Here is a 20,559-nt window from a genome sequence, read left to right as displayed (position 1 = left end):
TAGCAGTAATTGCCCATTGAATATTTGAAGATTTTTAAGTGGTGTCTGAAATGTTATTCTAACATGTTTCTCAGCCTCCTTTGTTTATGTTCAATCATTTTGAACTTTAAAGGGAATGAAAATAACCTATTATTTTCCATAAACGTGAAAACACTAAACCAACACAGAGGGACCTGAGCACTCTTTATTTATTTTGTACGATTCTCGTTTGCATTTGCACCCATATTGGTCCATCCTTGTTGTCAAACCCTGCTTTTAAGAAAACAACAATTTAAAAATCACTTTCAACCAGCCAAAGCGGCTAGTGGTGGTGTATGTCTAACCCACCACAGCTAAAATCTACCCGCATTTTGCCCATTATATATATATAGTTGAAGTCAGAGATATTAGCCCCATGAGTTATTAGCTGAATTATTATTTTTTCCTCGTTTTCTGTTTATCGGAGAGTAGATTTTTTAGCAACACATTTCTAAACATTCATTAATTTTCTTGTCAGCTTAGTACCTTTATAAATCCGGGGTCGCCACAGCGGAATGAACCGCCAACTTATCCAGCACATTTTTACACAGCGTATGCCCTTCCAGCCGCAACCCATCTCTGGAAAACACCCACACACACATTTACACACACTCATACACTACCGACATTTTAGCCTACCCAATTCACCTATACAGCAAGTCTTTGGACTGTGGGGAAAACCGGAGCACCCGGAGGAAACGCATGCGAACGCAGGGAGAACATGCAAACTCCACACAGAAACGCCAACTGAGCTGAGGATCGAATAAGCGAACTTCTTGCTGTGAGGCGACAGCATCACCTACTGCACCACCAATTTCTAAATATAAGTTTGAATAACTCACTTCTAATAACTGATTTGTTTTATCTTTGCCAGGATGAGGTGGCTAATAATTCTGACTTCAACTGTATGCACACACAAACACACACATATATATATGTGTATAAATGTGTTCAAAAAATCTCTCCATTACACAGAAATTGGTGAAAAATTTAACAGGGCTAATAATTCTGACACACACACACACACACACACACAGAAAAATTTAACAGGGCTAATAATTCTGAGACACACACACACACACACAGAGAGAGAGAGAGACAGAGATCAGATGCAAAAACCTCCAAAAGCCATTTGAAATTTTCCTTGAAGATGAGCATTTGTACCAGGTTCCTGTGTGTAGGGTCAGTAATTTCAAGATTATGGCAGACTACTTAGGTCTTTAAAATGAAATTCTGAGAAAAATGCAAATTTTCAATGGAAATTTCAAACGGATCTCTGAACTCTTCATACATACATATACACACACACACACACACACACACACACACACACACACATATACATACACACATATATATATATATATATATATATATATACATATACATACATGCATATACAAACATATATACACACTATTGTTTAGAAATGAGTTTAAAAATATACACACACACACACACACACACACACACACACACACACATAGATGCATATACATACAAGCATATACTTATATATTTGTACACACACACACACACACAGTCAAACAACTGAAGAAAACCAATTTTCTGATTGGAATAAGTTTATTTGATCTGTCTGTAAACAAGGGGGTTTAACCATGACATTATTTCTCATTCCACGCAAATGGAGCTGAATATCAGTTGGGCAAATTTAAAAACTGAGAAAACCAGACATGAATTAATGTTTCTTTAATCTGTACATTTTCCAAAAGCCCTGGAGTATGACTTTATAACCTCAGAGAAGCCACTGAAGGTTTGACTCCTTACACGGCAGCGATTAAAACCCATCTCACAGTAGCAACAGATCAGATCTACATTATGGCACAGGATACACAGCTTTATTTAACAAGTTTCCACAATACAACTGACTTAGACTAGTGGTCTTTTCCAACTAATACCACCAAATCCCAAAAAGTTAGTGTACACGATTTAATTTTTTTGTCTATTTAATGAAGCATTTGTACCGTGCTAGGACAGTTTGATACATCGCAATTTAGTTTACAAGGCAATGACTTCCAAATTATTTCTTTTTTTGAAAATAACAGATTAAAAGTAAAAAGGGTTTAAGAAATTTGTGATGATATTAACAATAAGACTGCCATTTCATCGATTCAAGACATTCATGAATAATGTTCAGGTAGTTTTTATATACTTTTTTTTTTTAAGTCAGTGAACTTAGCAATAGTGTTTAATAGAAATGAGCTTAGGATTACATTGTGTATTTGTATAGGTGTTGAAAATTGTTTTATAAAGTCAAAAACAGATGAAACTAGCAGTCATCCTCCTTTACAACAACAGTTTGGAGCAATTCTGTTAATCCCTTTGGATGCAAAAAAAAAACAAAAAAAAACATTGGTCCTATTGGAGAACCCAAAGTGAAATGGACTGAACATTGGGATGGCAACACTTCTTGAGAGAAACAAACAAACAAAAGAAACTGGCAAACAACAATTATTAAGTGCCTGAGCTGTTGTTAGCGATGGAATGTCCATAAAGAGTCCGGGATGCGAAGGCTCTTGGGAAACAACTCAACCCAAACCTTGTAAATGCTGATCTGCCACCATACTCAAAATATTCCAACATTAGACCAATGACTTACAAGACCACATCCAAATACAACAGCAAAAGCATTTTATGGAAGGTGTTCAAATTTAAAAGGTAGTGTGTAAGTAGCTGGGGCAAGGGCGAAGCAGTTCACAGGGTTAGGGGCTGAAGGTGCTTATCAAATTAGCTCAGGGTCAAACCAAGAACAGAGTAAAAACAATAAGAAAGTGTTATTTGATTGGCTAACTTCATTTTCAAAGCTGAGACAAGGTGGTAATGTTACTGGAAATGATGATATTGACCTAAAAGATATGCATGCACTTTTTCCATCCTGGACATGCTGTATACAAGGAAGACCATAAGAGCTCAGCAAGGACTCAAAGCACTTGAGAGGCATCAATCTATCTTAAGCTGGATCATTAGCAGTGCCTAAGGAAAAAAAATTGGACAATATAGTCACTTCATGGACTTGTGAACCTACACAAATTCTGGGTCGTCCAAGTTTTTTTTAATTCTTCATTTTACACCTATTGTATGTACATTAGTGTTTGTCATGAACCTTCATAAAACCAACATGCTTGATTTACTGTGGCACAAAAAACATGTCAAAACTCAGAAAATTAGAGAACAATGAGCATACAACAACAACAACAAAAAAAAAAGCCTTCAAGAAATTAACAGACTCTGATAGAGACAACAATAAATCTACTAACTGTTTCTGGTAGTGTTGTCATGTTGACTAAAGGGGGCAAGGAAGAGGCTAGGGGAAGATGACTGGGTTTGTAGTGTGTTGTAGTGTTTTAAAGTGAGCTGCTGTGTGGATGAGAAGGGGATGCTTTAGTATCCAACTTTCCTCAGGTAATCAGCCATGCTATATGCTTGCTTGTTGAGCGATCCTCCATGGGTACCTTCCTTTCCCATCACTAAAACCAACACTGGAGTACATAAGGAAAGAAAAAAAAACGACAAATGAACAAAACTGAAAAAAAAAAAAAAAGTCTTTCCCCCCCGATGACACGGGGACATAAGAAATTATCATCATTCTTCCATTGATTGCTATTAATTTTTTTCAAGACATTAACTGCTTGAAGGAGAAAGCTTAACAGCAAACTTCTTTCTTCTTTCTGTCCCTCAAGTGAAACTAAACAAGCTTAATTACATTAGAACCCCGAATCCCTCAAGTATTTTGCCATTGAGTATGCCTTCTTATTCAGTCCGCCTCCATGGACCCCTTCTTTGCCCATTACAAGAACCAAGACTGAAAGAGAAATAGAAAAGGGGAAAGTTGAGAAGTGTGGTGGTTAGGGAAAAAAAGGGAACAATCATGAAACAGAGGAGAAAGAGCTTTTCAATTGCAATTATTAGTGTGCATGCACATGCAAAGATTTTACTATTAAAAGCAACCAAGCAGAGAAAGGTGATTTAAGAGTATTTGACACAGAGAAGTGAAACTTGTTGCTTGAGCTGTATAGTGATATTTTAGCGTACAGAAAAGGGAAAAATAGGAAGGAGAATTCGATGCTGCCACCCCCCCTCCCCCCTCTAAAAAACCCTTAAATCCTCTAATTTTTCCCTGGCGCTTTGACTGTATATTAATTTATGACTTAATGGGAATTCATATTTGTAAATTTATTTCAGTGCATAAAACTAGAAATCTAATTTTGGTAATTAATTATTAAAACTTATTACAGCTGTTTAGCAAATAATCAGTGTCTAATATTTGATTCAGCTTGCACTCTGACTATTGATAAAAAAAATTAACTATGTATAAAAAAAAGCAAGAGATAATAGTGTGTGGTGGGCTGTTTACCACATAACCAAGTGACTTGTAGCCCAGAAATGATCTCATTAAACAGTGAAAAAGGTAAATGGGAGAAATAGAAAAAGTCACACACAGTGCTAAAGAAAACTGTTAGATCAAGAAAAGTTTGAACATGCACAACAGTGAGATTCGGCTATGTGTTTTTAAAGAGGGGGCAGAGGATTCTACTATATAGCTTAATTTTTTTCTTTTTTTCTAACATTCCTCAAGAGGACCACAAAGGCAGACTGTATGAGCTGGCAAATTTTGAAGTGAAGTACATACATATACATATATACATATATATATATATATATATATATATATATATATATATATATATATATATATATATATATATATATATATATTCTATTTGGGATATTTAACAATCAAAAATACTAGATATATCATCTTTGCCCTTGGCTCCCAAAAGCAAAACTGCTTTTAGGCGATGATCCTAACATTTTTTTAAGAGCCAATTAAACATATTACATGCAAAGTTTACCTTTGCCAGCTCTGCCTATGGAAACATTGTATGTCGGCTCTCCATTATGGCTCTTTGTCCTGATGTCCATTGTCCAGTCTCCCTCCACCTGAAGGCTGTCTCTGATCACAGAGCACTTCTTCTTGCCTAGAGTCAGTCCACTGGTGAAAAAGCCCTCTCTGTCTTTACCAACAATGACATCAATTTCATCAGGCTGAAAAAAGAAGAGACTTGTTAATTTTTTTACCATCAAGCAGGTTGAAACTATACAACATAATGTGCTGTAAATACAATACAGACCATCCTCAGAGAATAACTAACTGCATTATTTGAACTGCAGCATGGCATGGGAGATGCTAATCTCACTCAGTCTTATGAACATCCCTAAATAAATGTTTAATTAAGGTCGAACCACATTTATAAAACCATGATACTTATTATGAGAGAAAAGCTCGACATGACATGCGAGTATTCATAGGCAACAGGGCGCCATCTTTGTGTTCCTCTAGGAAAATAACTTCCAAGTACAGGCGCTACTGTCTAAACTTGCTCCTTTTCATGGCCTAAGGCTACAGTTTTTTCAATGATCAGACAACGTGAAATCTTTAAAAACCCGAACTGCTAACAACATTGTCATGCACTTGATAATAGAATACAATGTATACAACTGAGACACTGAGCAATTGAATATTGCCGAATAACGGTAAATGAAATAGGTTTAATCAAGCCGATTAATTTAAAAATGTAAAAGATAACTTGCTGGATGCGTTCGGCTGTACAATGTTTGTACTTTGTCTGCGTTCTTTTGATATGCTTAACGCGCTTCATTGTGACATGGGAAATTAATTCTAGAGGCCGTGGCCACAGCCCTGTGCTTTCCATCTGGGCCTTAATCCATTCAGCAGAAACACTTCACTTTACCTGAAATCCTACATTTCAACGAGAAAAATAAACGAGATTGGATTTCACCTTTGCATTTTCGCCAATAAAAACTCCCCAACAAAGCTTATTTTTATTGTAATATGAAGCTAAAAAGGCTAGCTCGGACTAGACACGAGACCGGCTCCCCGTGCACGCGTGCTAAAGCTGACTAGCTTGCTAGCCATCCTCTCACCCTAGCACGCAAATGCACCACGAATTGAATAAAAGACAAATGTCAATGGTGCAGTTACTATTAATCTACTAAAATCTTACCGTTATACCGCTAAACGTACCACCCTCTGACGATGCCCAGACATATTTGGCGTCAGTGTATCCAACAATGGCGGCATCCTGGCAGCTGCCATCAGCCATCAGGTTATCCACGTAGCTTTGCCAAGACATTTTTTTATTTGAAATGATAGGACGTATTACACCGACTGGAGTGGATTTAGCGCTACAAGTGCTAAAGGTCTAGCAAAGGTCGTGTGGACGAAGGATTTTGGCGTCTCCTCCGGTGTCCGGCTCGTTGGCTTGTATGAAATCTCAGCTCGGGCAGGAAAGAAAGCCGACGAACTGAGAGACAGCGCCTGGGTGTAGTCCCGTGCTATATCCCTCCGCACAGACAGACTTACCACCACCACTGCGGCGCTGTACGCATAGCCATCCTCTCTGATATCATCAGCGCGATTTCACTCTCAGGATGCGACTATACTTTCAAAACATATATTTTTTTACAGAAAATATGGACAGATGTTTCTGCTTTAATCTTTATAACTCAAAAATGAATATATATATATATATATATATATATATATATATATATATATATATATATATATATATATATATATATATATATATATATATATACAACAGTTCTGTTTGGTTCTCGAATCTGATTGGCTGATAGCAGTGATATATTTAAGTAATATCAGCACCCGTACAGCCTCTTTACTCTTTGTGTATTACTCCGCCCACATACATCCAGCAAAAAGCAGACTCTACAGATCTAATGCTTGCTCAGCTGTTTAACTGTCAGCTTATGATTTGAATCCAACGCGGAAGAAAGTAGTTCCTCATACAGAAGTGTTTTTGATACTTTCCGTATTTGATTTTGTTTTTATATACACAATTATGCTTTCAAACTGTCGTATAAACGCAATATCACACTCGTAGCAGTGCGATATGGCTGTATATCGGCACTGGTGGAAGCACTAACGCATGCCTCCCACCAGTGCCGATATACAGCCATATCGCACTCCTATGAGTGTGATATTGCTCATATATACAACTGTTCGGTCTGGTACTCAAATCTGATTGGCTGATAGCCGTGCTGCAATATCAGAACTCCTACAGCCTCTTTACCCTTTGTGTATTACTCCACCCACATACAGCCAGCAAAAAGCAGACACTACAGATCTAAAGTTTAAAAGATGCACGCTCAACTGTTTACCTGTCAGCTTATGATTTGAATCCAATGTGGAAGAAAGTAGTTCCACATACAAAAGGGTTTTTGAGACTCTCCATGTTTGATTTTGTTTTTATATACACAATTATGCCGTCAAACTGTTGTATAAACGCAATATTACACTCGTAGCAGTGCGATATGGCTGTATATCGGCACTGGTGGGGGCACTAAGCCATCGCACGCCTCCCACCAGTGCCGATATACAGCCATATCGAATTCGTGCATATACGAGCTACGAATGTGATATTGCTCATATATACGGTTGAAGTCAGAATTATTAGCCCCCTTTTGATTTTTTTTTTCTCTTTTAAATATTTCCCAAATGATTTTTAACAGAGCAAAGACATTTTTACAGTATGTCTGATAATAGCCTATTTTTTCTTCTGGAGAAAGTCTTATTTGTTTTATTTCGGCTAGAATAAAAGCAGTTTTTTAATTTTTTAAAACCCATTTTTAGGACAAAATTATTAGCCACTTTAAGCTATTTTTTTTTCGATAATCTTCAGAACAAACTATCATTATACAATAACTTGCCTAATTACTCTAACCTGCCTAGTTCACCTTATTAACCTCGTGAAGCCTTTAAATGTCACTTTAAGCTGTATAGAAAGTGTCTTGAAAAATATCTAGTAAAATATTATTTACTGTCATCATGACAAAGAGAAAATAAATCAGTTATTAGAAATAAGTTTTTAAAACTATTATGCCTAGAAATATTCTAAAACAATCTTTCCTCCGTTAAACAGAAATTGGGGAAAAAATAAACAGGGGCGCTAATAATTCAGGGGGGCTAATAATTCTGTCTTCAACTATATATAAATATATATATATATATTATATATATATATTATATATATATTATATTATTATATACATAAAAGTGCCCATAGTCTACGTATTACGCATGTACGTGTTTTATGTACTGTATGCGTTGATAAGCGAAGTTTGATTTAAATCCTAAACAGCGCCTCAGTTTTTTGACTCATTATTTCATTTTTTGTTTTGTGTTTAATAATTTATTAATTTTCACTTTTAAATCAGAACAGTTGGAGGTGTGCTTGTGCATGAAATAAGACAATCAGAGTAAAAACAATTGACTTTGACCTTTAAAACACTCCCGTCTCTATATAGCATTTCGTTAATAATAATATAATTTGTAAAATAATATTTTGGTTATAAAAAATATAGAAGTAAAATTTAGATGCAACAAACAGGAACGATTATATTTAAATCAATTAAATCTTGATTGTTTCCTGAATTAAAATGAAGGCATTAAAAGATGCAAACAGGAAAATGGAAACGACTGTGTACTGAAACATTTCTTTACTTGAAAAAATATTTTAATGCATTTTAAATGTGGGTCAAGATAGGTCAAACTGTGGCCCACAGATCAATTTTGAACATCTGGGCCAAATACTACATCTGACATCTGACCCATGTCTTGTCTTGTCTTATGCCAAATTTGGGCCAGATTTGTTACCTGTGGATGATAGGTATGCTCATTCTGAACGCTTTGGCACACAACCCACTGCTGTCACTCATATTGTTTACTAAACATTCACCGTTATTTTTATTTGTTTTTTTTTTGTTTTGTTTTTTTGCTCAAACTCACTAATATCAGTGCTGAAGTTTTCTCTTTAAATGAATGCAGATGAATGCATTTATGCTCACAGAGTGTCTATAAGCAATTACATGGGATATTAAAATGCAATACTAATTTTAGCCACTAGATGGAAGCATAAGACCGCATTTTGTTAGTATACAGTCATTGAAATTGTAGTTACAGTTTTCCCAATTGTTTACACACAATTACTTGTTCTTCAGACAGAATGTCTATAACATGCAACCCTAGACCAATTCTGCTTAACTACAAGCACAATCCCTGCTTTATACTCAAATTTCAGGTTTAAAACACACTTTTTTTTTTCAAAGCACTACACACAATTCTCTGCATTTGGCTCAATTTTCAAGCAGGAAATCTCTTGTTTTCACTAAGAACACACTGTCATTCAAAACTGTAAAGTCAGTTGCCCTACTTTGCATACTAACTCATCACATGAGCAAACACCTGTCACACATAATTGCAATTTAGAAATCAGAGATCATCTGGTTCTCTAACTGCTTCTCTGCCCACCCAGGTTTTATAGTTGTTCTCCCTCCATATTCTTCAGTCCTAATGAGGTTTTTTTTTTCTGACTGGGGATGGAAAGTGTATGACCCGAAATCCACACACACACGTATACCCCTTCTCCAAACTATAGCAGTTGATGCTTTTCCTGGCTGGATTTGCCATGCAAGGAGACATTTCCCCCACTGCTTAGCCAGACCAAAACAGAAAAGAGGATGCAGTATAGCTGTTTTTGTTTTTTTTACTGGAACTGTATTCAGTAAATACTTCTGTTGATGGTATATGTAGACGACTTTTTGTGCAACTTTGTGTTTGTTGGCATGAAGATTTTTGTAAACTGTTTTTGTGGGAAAAATAGTGTAAAATATATTTGGTATTTGTGTGTTTTGTATAAAACAATATTCTGAAATATTTTACAATGCACATATGTACCCCTATCTACTGTCTGTAGTAAGTGTAACACTGGACAAAAAAGGCTGACAGTACGTCATTATGAAAGGAGAAGAAGTAGTCATAGTGTTTTACATTAAGCAGATCAGTGATCAACTGGTTCTTATTCATGTGATGGCTTGTTTGTGTCATTTGAAAACAAAATACCATTTTGAGAAAAAATCACATTGTTTTGAACATAGAGTTTCATTTTGCTGAAGAATTGAAGAGTTTTGCCCAATGTGTGTGAGTTCTGTGATTTGTGTGTAGAGTTCTGACAATATGACTCATGCTTTCAGAAAGTGTGTGTAAACAACTGGGAAAAACTGTAACAGAGCAAGGACATTTTCACAGTATGTCTGATATAATTTGTTCTTCTGGAGAAAGTCTTATTTGATTTATTTCAGCTAGAACAAAAGCAGTTAGCATTTTTTGTAATTTAAAAGCCATTATAAGATACAAATGATCTGCCCCTTTTAAGCTATTTATTTTTTTCAATAGTCTACAGAAGAAACTATCATTACACAATGACTTGCCTAATTACCCTAACCTGCCTAGTTAACCTAATTAACCTAGTTAAGCATTTATATGTCACTTTCAGCTGTATAGAAGTGTCTTGAAAAATATCTAGTCAAATATTATTTACTGTGGCAGTGGCGCAGTAGGTAGTGCTGTCGCCTCAAAGCAAGAAGGTCGCTGGTTCGAACCATGGCTCAGTAGGCGTTTCTGTGTGGAGTTTGCATGTTCACCCTGTGTTCGCATGGGTTTCCTCCGGGTGCTCCGGTTTCCCCCACAGTCCAAAGACATGGGGTACAGGTGAATTGGGTAGGCTAAAGTGTTTGTAGTGTATGAGTGTGTGTGTGTGTGAATGTTTCGGCTGGAAGGACATCCACTGTGTAAAAACTTGCTGGATAAGTTGGCGGTTCATTTCGCTGTGGCAATCCCGGATTAATAAAGGGACTAAGCCGACAAGAAAATGAATGAATGAATTATTTACTGTCATCATGACAAAAATAAAATAAATCAGTTTTTAGAGATGAGTTATTAAAATTATTATGTTTAGAAATGTGTTAAACAGGGGGCTAATAATTCAGGGGGCTAATAGTCCTGACTTCAACTATATATATATATATATATATTGCGCTTTGGGTGTATGGCCCTATACTCTAAATGCGCTATATAAATACACATTACATCTGATTGACAGTTCAACTAAAAAAAAAATTATCATTATTCTTCATATGTTCGATACTTTTTCTCTGCTTCACTTCATTTTATTAAGCATTAATTAATTTTCGAACTAATTAATTTGCTGTCTTTGCATATGTGGATTTCTTTGGTTGTTACCAACATCAGGGGAAAATTGCAAGTCAACAGCACCTTTGTAAATATATTTTATGAGAAAAATGATGATGTGTTCAATACTTATTTTCCCCGCTGTAGCTGTTTCTGCTTGACAGTTGTGTTAGATGTTAGTGCAGCGGCCACACTACTTGTAGCATATTTGCAAAACTGTGAGAAACCAATACTCAGGATTAAGTCTATTATTCCAGAAGTACAGCACTAATTTTAACTGATCTCAGTTTGAAAGACTGACTTCAAGACTTGTGAAACATTGTATGAAATCATGTGAAACTATGCTAAGTGCTAAAAATATAAATGCACAGATAAACAAAATGATCAAGGTAAGCATTTTATTACAGCACCATGGAATACAATAGGCAAAGCCATAACTGCTTCCTAAATATGGCAGGCCAGTGTTGTTTATACATGTAGCTACTTTGTCATAAAACACTTACTGCTTACCAGCTATGGTTATGAGTTTGATAGCTGATCTCGGAACTCATCGGACAACTATATTGAGGCCTATACATCTATGTTTGTGGTTTCATGATATTAGACCAAATTAGAAATGTTTCTTTTTTCCTGGACAGCTGAGAGCAATCGGGTCTACAAGAATGGGTGTTTTTTCTACTTTTGCATCTACAGCTGGCTTTTCTGGGGCAGCGACCTCACGCTTTACAACATGGGCTTCCTGTGGCAGCACAGCTACTACCTCTGCTGATTCAGTGGATTCTGCAGAGATCAAACCACTTTGTGCAGGGTCATGGAGTGCTGTCAGCTTGTGATGTCTGAGGCCATGAACGGTGGGGTTGTGCTGAGGTCCAAAAGTGTGGGCGTGCAGTAGTTGCTGGACTCGCATTGTGGCATTGTTGCTTTCTGTGTGCACAGTTTGGGTCTGTCATGAATGAAAATAAATAAATACAAATATTTTCAAATTGTGTCATTAAGCATACATTCACACAACAATAATTTTAACAATGAAACTGAAAGTCAAAAGTCTTAGAAACTAGATAAATACTTGTAAATAGTTGTTACATCTGCCAATATATTTTAGATGGAAATATCACACTGTGTATGAGTACTTGACTATCAACAATGGAGGATTACAGGCTTGTTTGTGCATATCAAAATATTTTTTCAAAGTGATCATGCCTGGCCTGGCATGCATAATACAGTGTTTTCAGAGTTTTTAGCAAAGACATCTGCTTGTGAATTGTTAAAAATACAAGTACATCACTGACGTGTAAGTTACTCAAATCTATGCTTCAGTTTAATGGCTAGCTGAGCTATATATATTATACTCACTTTGGCTTTGGGATGGGACTTACCTTATTGTTATTGACAGATGGAGGAAATGTTTACAAATTTGTTTTATTTATTTATTTTGCAACTTCATTAGGGATTACTATTTTTATTAAATAAATAAATAAATAAATAAACAAACAAACAAACAAACAAACAAACAAACAAACAAACAAATAAATAAATAAATGAACGAACGAACGAACGAACGAACGAACGAACGAACGAACGAACGAACGAATGAACGAACAAACAAATAAATAAATAAATAAATAAATAAATAAATAAATAGTATAGTAAATAAAAAGTATAAATGTTGCAGTCAAGACTGCAGTCAAAAGCACTTCAGGAAAAAAACAGTAAAACAAATAAAAAAAATAAACTAAAACTTAATTTTAACTAAAATAAAATTTAAGTATAAGATGATAAATTAATAATGTATATGATACAAGTTTCTATAATATAATAATATATGATATGATATAAATAAAACTATAATTGTATCCATTTTAAAAGGTTTCTAAGTAAGTGGACATTATATGGAATAACAAAGTGTTCTTTACAGGGTTGAAGATTTTGCAGTCAACATCAATCAGACCGGCTGAACCTTCAGCTAGACACAGGCCATGGATCTAAAAATACACAAATGCAGATTAGACATATGTTGAATTCAACATGAAGGCTTATTCAAACTTTTTTTTTTGTTCTGTAATCTAAGGTGATTACTGAGAAAACAGGATATTTAACACACATAAAAAAGTTGTGGGATTTGACCGGATCATGAAAACTGGGCATACAGATTGGTTTAAGTAAAGCCATCTGAAAAAGTAGTAGCACTACACAGAAAGTAGGTATAATGAAGTAAATTGAGTATGAGTAGTTTTTATTGACTTTAGAAGGGCCTTATGAAGACTGTTAAAATTAGATAAAATCAAAACATTTAATGTTTGCATGTACACTTAAGAACATCCTTGATTCTGTCCAAGATAATTCTGAAAGAGCTGTTCTGTGCTGTAATGTCAATGTGTCATGCACAGAAAAAAAATATTTAATTCAAACTTTAGAACTTCAATTTAGAGGATGCTTTTTAAGGGCCACTCAATATAACAGTATATTACGTCACTATCAACATGACAGCACACCTCATGTCATCACATTACATTACATCACATTACAATATCTAGAGGAAATATAAGCAACGAGAGAAGAAGAAATGCTGAGCAATGTCTTCATGTGAAGTGCTAAAGAATCTCTCTCTGCTTTTGTAGGGGTATCACTCATATCACTCATCTGTGCATGATGAAAGAAACACAAGAACGCAACCTGAAGCCCTCACCGGACCAGAATAATTATGGGTTTAAATGGTTTAAAGTCACTCCACCTGCCACAGTATTTTGTAATCAAACTATTATAACAGTATTGTAACTGTTATAAACATCCATACCACTTCCATCACTTTTACAAATTCACTTTTAGACATGTGGTTGCCAACTGGATGTTCATAAAACCTTTTTTTTTCAAATATATGCATGCATGTGTATTTACATATACAAAATAACTATAATTATTCAGCACCTTTGACGGTGGAAATATCATCCACAAATCATGAATGCAATGTGCTGTACCATAACAAGTGCAAACTAGCATAATAAGTAATTACACAATAGCACATTAGCCAATAGTTCTTTCTCTGCAAGGTATTTAAAGGTTCTTACAGCAACAGTGTGATTCTGAGGGATGCATGAATCATCAACATAACTTGAGCAGTTTGTCCCAATAATGGCATATTCTGCAAAGTACTGAGGCACTCCACTGACAATCTGCCAAAAATAGACAACAGCACAATATCGTCAATAATGAGATTTATTTATTATTTCAATACATTATTTTCATTTATTATCCTACCTGAGATGTCATTCGTCCAATTTCAAAGAGTGCAAACTTTGTCTTTAGTGTGTTGTTTTGATTAAAACTATCTAAAGAGGCTTCAATGAGTTGCAGACCATCTGTGTCATTTAAAGGCAGGAGGTGAGGACAGCCTAGACAATCATCGTCTGTTTCTACACACACACACACACACAAAGAGAGAGAGAGAGCGAGAGAGTTTGAAGTATGTGTTGACTTTTTATAAGATGAAACCATTGCATTTTTGTTTGGTTTTTGTTTTGTTTCTTCTTACCAATCTCAGTTTTACACTTGAATGCCACAATTGACAGGCCTTTAGTCACAGCAAAATCACAATCTGCCTCAACTGCCTTGAAAAGGATAAGAACGTTTTAGATAATTACAATATATGACATGTTTACAAAATGAACATAGTTCTCACCGTACTGCGCTGTTGTCTGACTGGGCACAAGCTCACTGGTGTTGGATCCAAGACGTGACACGTAGTTTCCAGAAAATCCAACTCCATAAGATAAGTGTCTTCATGATTGGGCTACAAAGAGAAATTTAGATTATTATGCATTATTATTTGGATTATTATACAACAATAATAATAAAAAAAAAAATATATATATATATATATATATATATATACTATATATATACTGTATTATTCGCCTTATTATTGCCTTAAGCAATATACAGTATATATACTAATATATATATATACTAGGTAAAGGATAATCAGGTTATTGTGGTCATTGCATAACAATGGTTTGTTCTGTATATATATTTATTTTTTTTCTATTGTCTATAGAACAAACCATTGTTATGCAATAACCACAATAACCTGATTATACTTTACCTAGTTAACCTAACTAACCTAATTAAGCTTTTGAATTTTACTTTAAGCTGAATACTAGAAAAATTAAATAATTAAATAAAATTATACTATATATAAATGTAAATGCACTGTCATCCATGGCAAAGACTGAAATAAATAAGTAACTAGAAATTAGTTATCGAAACTTTTATGTTTAGAACTGTGTTGTCAAAAATTAAACAGAATATTGGGAAAATACACAGGGAAACCTCCATACAAATAAGTTACTTTTGACAACACCAATAACTGCACACTATTAATCATTTGTTCTGAAGGTTCATTAGAAAATAGTTCATTTGTTTTTTGTTGAGCATTAACTTTGCATTAACACACATTAGTAAGTGGTTTTAAAAATACAGCTACAAAGGGGATATTCCTGACCCATAGGCAAATGCAAAATACTAAATACTAAATTATGTATATTAATGTTAATGCAACTTCTCCCAGTTTTGTGACTTAATTTAGTGAATATTAACACATATTTGCTAAGGCTTAATAAATGTTTCATATTGTGCAGTTATTATAAAGTAATAATAAACTTCTTTAGTAAAAGATGTTTTTAACACCAAATGTTAATTTCTTAACAAAAAGTTTTCCACTTTCCACAAAAAAGACTTTCCACACATTGGAAAGTGGAGCTTTAAAAACAATACAGATATATTTTTAAGAGTGTACTGCAACCATCACACGGGCATTCTCATTATGATCATGAGCTTACCCTGCTGATGACCTTGTTGCCCTCAATACGATTCAGGATGTATTTGTAACCATGGGTGTGCTGAGCGTTGAGGTAATCTTGTGCTGCAAGAGCTGCTGCTTCAGCCTCTGGAGAATCACATTCAGCCAAGTTGACAGTGGTCTGTACCCCCTGCGCCCAGGAACCCGTTATCAGGAGCCCAAGAACAGAAACTGTAGCCCAAAGTTGCATGCTGAACAGCAAGAACCTGTACTCCTGAAGCGAATGTACAGAATGAAGTGAATGAAGCTTTGTTTGTTGAATATATATATATGTGTGCTGTACTTCAGTCATGACTAAATGGTCAATGTAAAGACACTCTGATGTCTGTTATGTAAATGACACCAGTGAACCTCTTTGAGTGCCAAAGTAAATGCAACTGTGCAATTTGAGAGGGAGTTCACATTGAAGTTTGGTTTTTGTGAAGCAGGGGTGTTTTTAAACTTTGACCGTGTCCTTGGGCATGAAACTCACATGTATGGGACCTGAGTGAGCTTCGCATTCACAGCGTTTTATTGAATTCATGATAAATCTGCATTTTAACAAACATAATCATACAACTAAAAGTTTTTGCAGCAGTGAACATGTCAGATTTTAAAAACATACTGTAATTCAAAAAAGTTCTTCTGCTGTTTTTTCCAACATCCAACAATGTAAAGCAAACATGACTTCATGTAAACATGTTTTCTGAAGTGACTGTTCACCTGAGTGTTACTACTAACACTACACATATGTTAAAAATCTGAAATATCAGAAACAAAGGTTGGAAAATAATACCAATTTATTTGAATATTTTGATGCCCTGCCCTGTTTTCTTTAGTGAAATTAGCAGTTTTTGCAGCTCTATTTATGAATATATGTTGTCTTTTTATTTTATAGTTGTCTTTATATTTTCTGCTTTGTTTCCTATAAAACAAAACAAGTGTTTTATGGTGGTTTGGCAGCCCAACGAAAATGGTCATTTCTAAATACTGATGTGGAGTGTGCATATTTTTGGAATATATATATATATATATATATATATATATATATATATATATATATATATATAGTTGAAGTCAGAATTATTAGCCCCCATGACTTATTGACTTATTAGCGCCCCTGTTTATTTTTTCCCCAATTTCTGTTTAATGGAGGGAAGATTGTTTGAGCACATTTCTAAGCATAGTTTTAGAAATTTCTAATAACTGATTTATTTCATCTTTGTTATGATGACAGTAAATAATATTTTACTTGATATTTTTCAAGACACTTGTGTACAGCTTAAAGTGACATTTAAAGGCTTAACTAGGTTAATAAGGTGAACTAGGTAGGTTAGGGTAATTAGGCAAGTTATTGTATAATGATGGTTTGTTCTGCAGACTATCGAATAAAAACAGCTTAAATGGGCTAATAATTTTGTCCCAAAATAGTTTTTTAAAAAATTCAAAACTGCTTTTATTCTAGCCGAAATAAAACAAATAAGACTTTCTTCAGAAGGAAAAATATTATCAGACATACTGTGAAAATTTCCTTGCTCTGTTAAACATCATTTGAGAAATATTATAAAAAAGAAAAGAAAAAAAATCAAAAAGAGGCTAATAATTCTAACTTCAACTGTGTGTATATATATATATTTATATATATAGGGCGTCACCGTGGCACAGTGGGTAGCACATTTGCCAATTGCCTCACAGCAAGAAGGTCGCTGGTTGGAGCCTCGGCTGGGTCAGTTGGCATTTCTGTGTGAAGTTTGAATGTTCTCTCTGTTCACTTGGAACAGTGCTCCGGTTTTCCCCACAAGTCTAAGTCTAAATGTATGTGTGTGAATAAGTGTGTATGGATGTTTCCCAGTGACTGGGTTGTAGCTGGAAGGGCATTCACTGTGTAAAACATATGCTAGATAAGTTGACGGTTGGGCGAAGCAGTTGCGCAGTAGTTAGTGCTGTCGCCTCACAGCAAGAAGGTCGCTGGGTTGCTGGTTCGAGCCTCGGCTCAGTTGATGTTTCTGTGTGGAGTTTGCATGTTCTCCCTGTGTTCTGTGGGTTTCCCCCACAGTCCAAAGACATGCGGTGAATTGGGTAGGCTAAATTGACCGTAGTGTATAAGTGTGTGTGTGTGTGTGTGTGTGTGTGTGTGTGAATGTTTCCCAGAGATGGGTTGTGGCTGGAAGGGCATCCGCTGTGTAAAAACTTGTTGGATAAGTTGGTGGTTCATTCCGCTGTGGCGACCCCAGATTGATAGGGGTTGAAGGGACTAAGCTGACAAGAATGAATGAATGAATGAAAGTTGACGGTTCATTTTGTATATATATATATACTGTATACACACACACACACACACACACATACACATACACACACACATTTATTTATTTCGACCACACTCTTGAATCTGAAATAGATGTCTTCTTTTAGACCCCTTATGTTTGCTATTTTTTCTTGCTTCTATTGAAATGAATCTTTTGAGTTCTGATTTACTTAATGTCTTAATGTTGCATTGTTTTTAATTTGTTGTTTTTCTGCTTTCTTTGCTAGATGATCTCATTCTTCTTTCAGTCTCCCCAACGAGTGCTGGCACCCATAAAAATCTTACTAGTATCCTTAGCTGGCATGTTCTGAACAAACATTGCAGGATTTTAAAAATCAGATTTTGCCAAGCTTCAGATCAGCCACATAACAACCTAGTGAGTGCAGCCACTGAGTCAGTGCGCATTGTATATCTTGCTGGCTGAACTTCTTCCAGCCACTGTAAAGCTATATAATTGCTAACAATTCAGTAGCAAAGACTGACATGTGATCTGATAACCTTTATTGCAATTTTTATTTTAAATGTAGGAATAAATAATGCTGCTCCTGTTCTTCCAGACTCTGGCTCCAGACTGATATGTAAATACCTAATAAAAAATAACATTTTTGATCTATATATTGATGAACATTTAATTGTGTTGACGTGTCATGTTTTTCTAATTTCAAGCTATATGCAGTCCTCCGTACTAACCAATCAAAGCTTATTATTTATTTAAAGCTTTACATTCATATTCCCAATGATTTTTATTAAGTTGCTGAACTGAATGATTTTGTGAATGTCATTTCAACCCAGACCATAATCTCAACTAAAGTCCATGATATTGTAAAGGAAATTCTCCCATTTTTTTACTTGTAATGATTTTACCTGAGAAGATCTAAATGCACCAAATCAAATGCATAAAGATTGGCTTTGCACTACTTCTATTTTCTTAAGTAATGTTTTGGTTGCAGAGCTGTAAACCATACTTTCGTAATCTAACCACAGCATGATAGATTATTTTCAATGACTGACAGTTCTCAACCTACTCTACTTCTGACAAGCACCTTAAGACATTGATCCTTTTTTTACATTTCATTTTCTCAATATGTACTTTAAAACTTTGTTTAGAAATCATTCACATACACTGTTAGACTTTGCCACACTTTTACAGTAACTTAGTGTAAAAACTCTGTAATAACTTACTGCATATTGCAATTTGCTGTATTTTACTGTAAGTAAAAGGTGTACTGTTACTGTAAAAAGACAATAGACTTTTGAATGTTAATCAGTTTTATTTTTTTATTCCGTGGGTTAAAGTTTTGACATATAGCATTTGTTATATGTAACTAAAATGGTGGTGAAATATTTTACTCAACCAAATATATATTCTACCAATGATAGAAAACTACTAGAATGATTAAAGAAAGTACACCCCAAACATGTAGGTCAGAGTACTGAGAGACAGATTTCCATTTAAAGCCTTTTAAGCCTTTGCCCGAACTGGTCTACCTCCCAAACCCTCCTGCTGTTGCATTTCTGGAACATCCTGGATGGGATCGTGCAATATTTGGGAAGGGATTGGTCAGTTTCCGCCAGAGTGGTGGCGGATCAGGCTCTGTCTGTTGTGGGGGCTCATTGAGACAACCCTGGGTGACTGGTATAGCTGCTGCTGTACTGGCTCTGGTTGTGGGGTTGGAAAGCATATTCCTATAGTTTAGCTGCCACCATTGGTTTTGTTGCCCTTGGCCCTCTTGTTAAAGTAAGGGGAATAGGCACTTTCTGCAATCTACTTGTATGCCAGCAAGAGCCATCACTTAACATTTATGTGGTTGAGCCTAACCGACGAACCACTTGGTGAGGTTCAGACCAGAAAGATGCCATTTTACTTCTTCGGTGGGGTCTGCAACCCAACCCCTTCTACATATGAATCTATGCAATGCAATAACAAAAGAATCAGCTTCTAGAGCAGGGGTCACCAATCTCGTTCCTGGAGGGCCGGTGTCCCTACAGGGTTTAGCTCCAACATGCCTCATCACACCTGCCTGGGTGTTTCAAGTATACCTAAGACCTTGATTGGCTCATTCAGGTGTGTTTGATTAGGGTAGTAGCTAAAATCTGCAGGACACTGGCCCTCCAGGAACAAGTTTGGTGACCCCTGGTCTAGAAAATAGGCAACCTCCAAATGGACTGCTCTACTTGCCATACAGGTGAAAATCACACCATAATGTTTCACAAGAGAGCGACCTCTTCTTACTGTGTGTTTTTCACTTGCAAAAGACACTACTTGAAAGATTGCATTGGCATGGGTGATCCAGTACTTTCGTC

The 20,559-nt window shown here is 35.5% G+C and overlaps 2 protein-coding genes across 3 annotated transcripts; both read right to left on the bottom strand.

The window, feature by feature from the left end:
- Positions 1 to 1,583: 1,583 nt before the first annotated feature.
- On the bottom strand, positions 1,584 to 6,359 carry pfn2a (profilin 2a). 2 transcript variants are annotated; one of them, XM_087238796.1, is made up of 3 exons: positions 6,066 to 6,359; positions 4,893 to 5,085; positions 1,584 to 3,518 (listed from the first exon to the last, which is right to left on the bottom strand). In XM_087238796.1, exons 1-3 carry the CDS (start codon positions 6,192 to 6,194, stop codon positions 3,421 to 3,423), a joined length of 420 nt encoding a protein of 139 aa, XP_087094922.1. In that variant the 5' UTR covers positions 6,195 to 6,359; the 3' UTR covers positions 1,584 to 3,420.
- Positions 6,360 to 11,497: 5,138 nt separating this feature from the next.
- On the bottom strand, positions 11,498 to 16,361 carry ahsga (alpha 2-HS glycoprotein a). The gene is given in 7 exon segments (NM_001100029.1): positions 11,498 to 12,056; positions 13,027 to 13,095; positions 14,179 to 14,283; positions 14,369 to 14,523; positions 14,643 to 14,718; positions 14,790 to 14,900; positions 15,949 to 16,361. Coding segments are annotated over 7 exon segments (1,161 nt in total). The 5' UTR covers positions 16,261 to 16,361; the 3' UTR covers positions 11,498 to 11,723.
- Positions 16,362 to 20,559: the final 4,198 nt, after the last annotated feature.

The sequence above is a fragment of the Danio rerio genome, chromosome 2 (assembly GCF_052040795.2).
Source record: "Danio rerio strain M-AB ecotype USA chromosome 2, GRCz13ab, whole genome shotgun sequence".
Taxonomy (NCBI): domain Eukaryota; kingdom Metazoa; phylum Chordata; class Actinopteri; order Cypriniformes; family Danionidae; genus Danio; species Danio rerio.
The sequence above is the reverse complement of the archived record's forward strand: the minus strand, read 5'-3'. Positions and strand labels throughout refer to the sequence as shown.

Coding starts and splice junctions, on each gene's coding strand:
- pfn2a (XM_087238796.1), bottom strand. CDS start 6,194: ATGTCTTGGCAAAGCTACGTGGATAACCTGATGGCTGATGGCAGCTGC. Junction 5,086..6,065: donor GTACGTTTAGCGGTATAACG/GTAAGATTTTAG, acceptor TTCTTTTTTCAG/CCTGATGAAATTGATGTCAT. Junction 3,519..4,892: donor CATAGGCAGAGCTGGCAAAG/GTAAACTTTGCA, acceptor TATGTACTCCAG/TGTTGGTTTTAGTGATGGGA.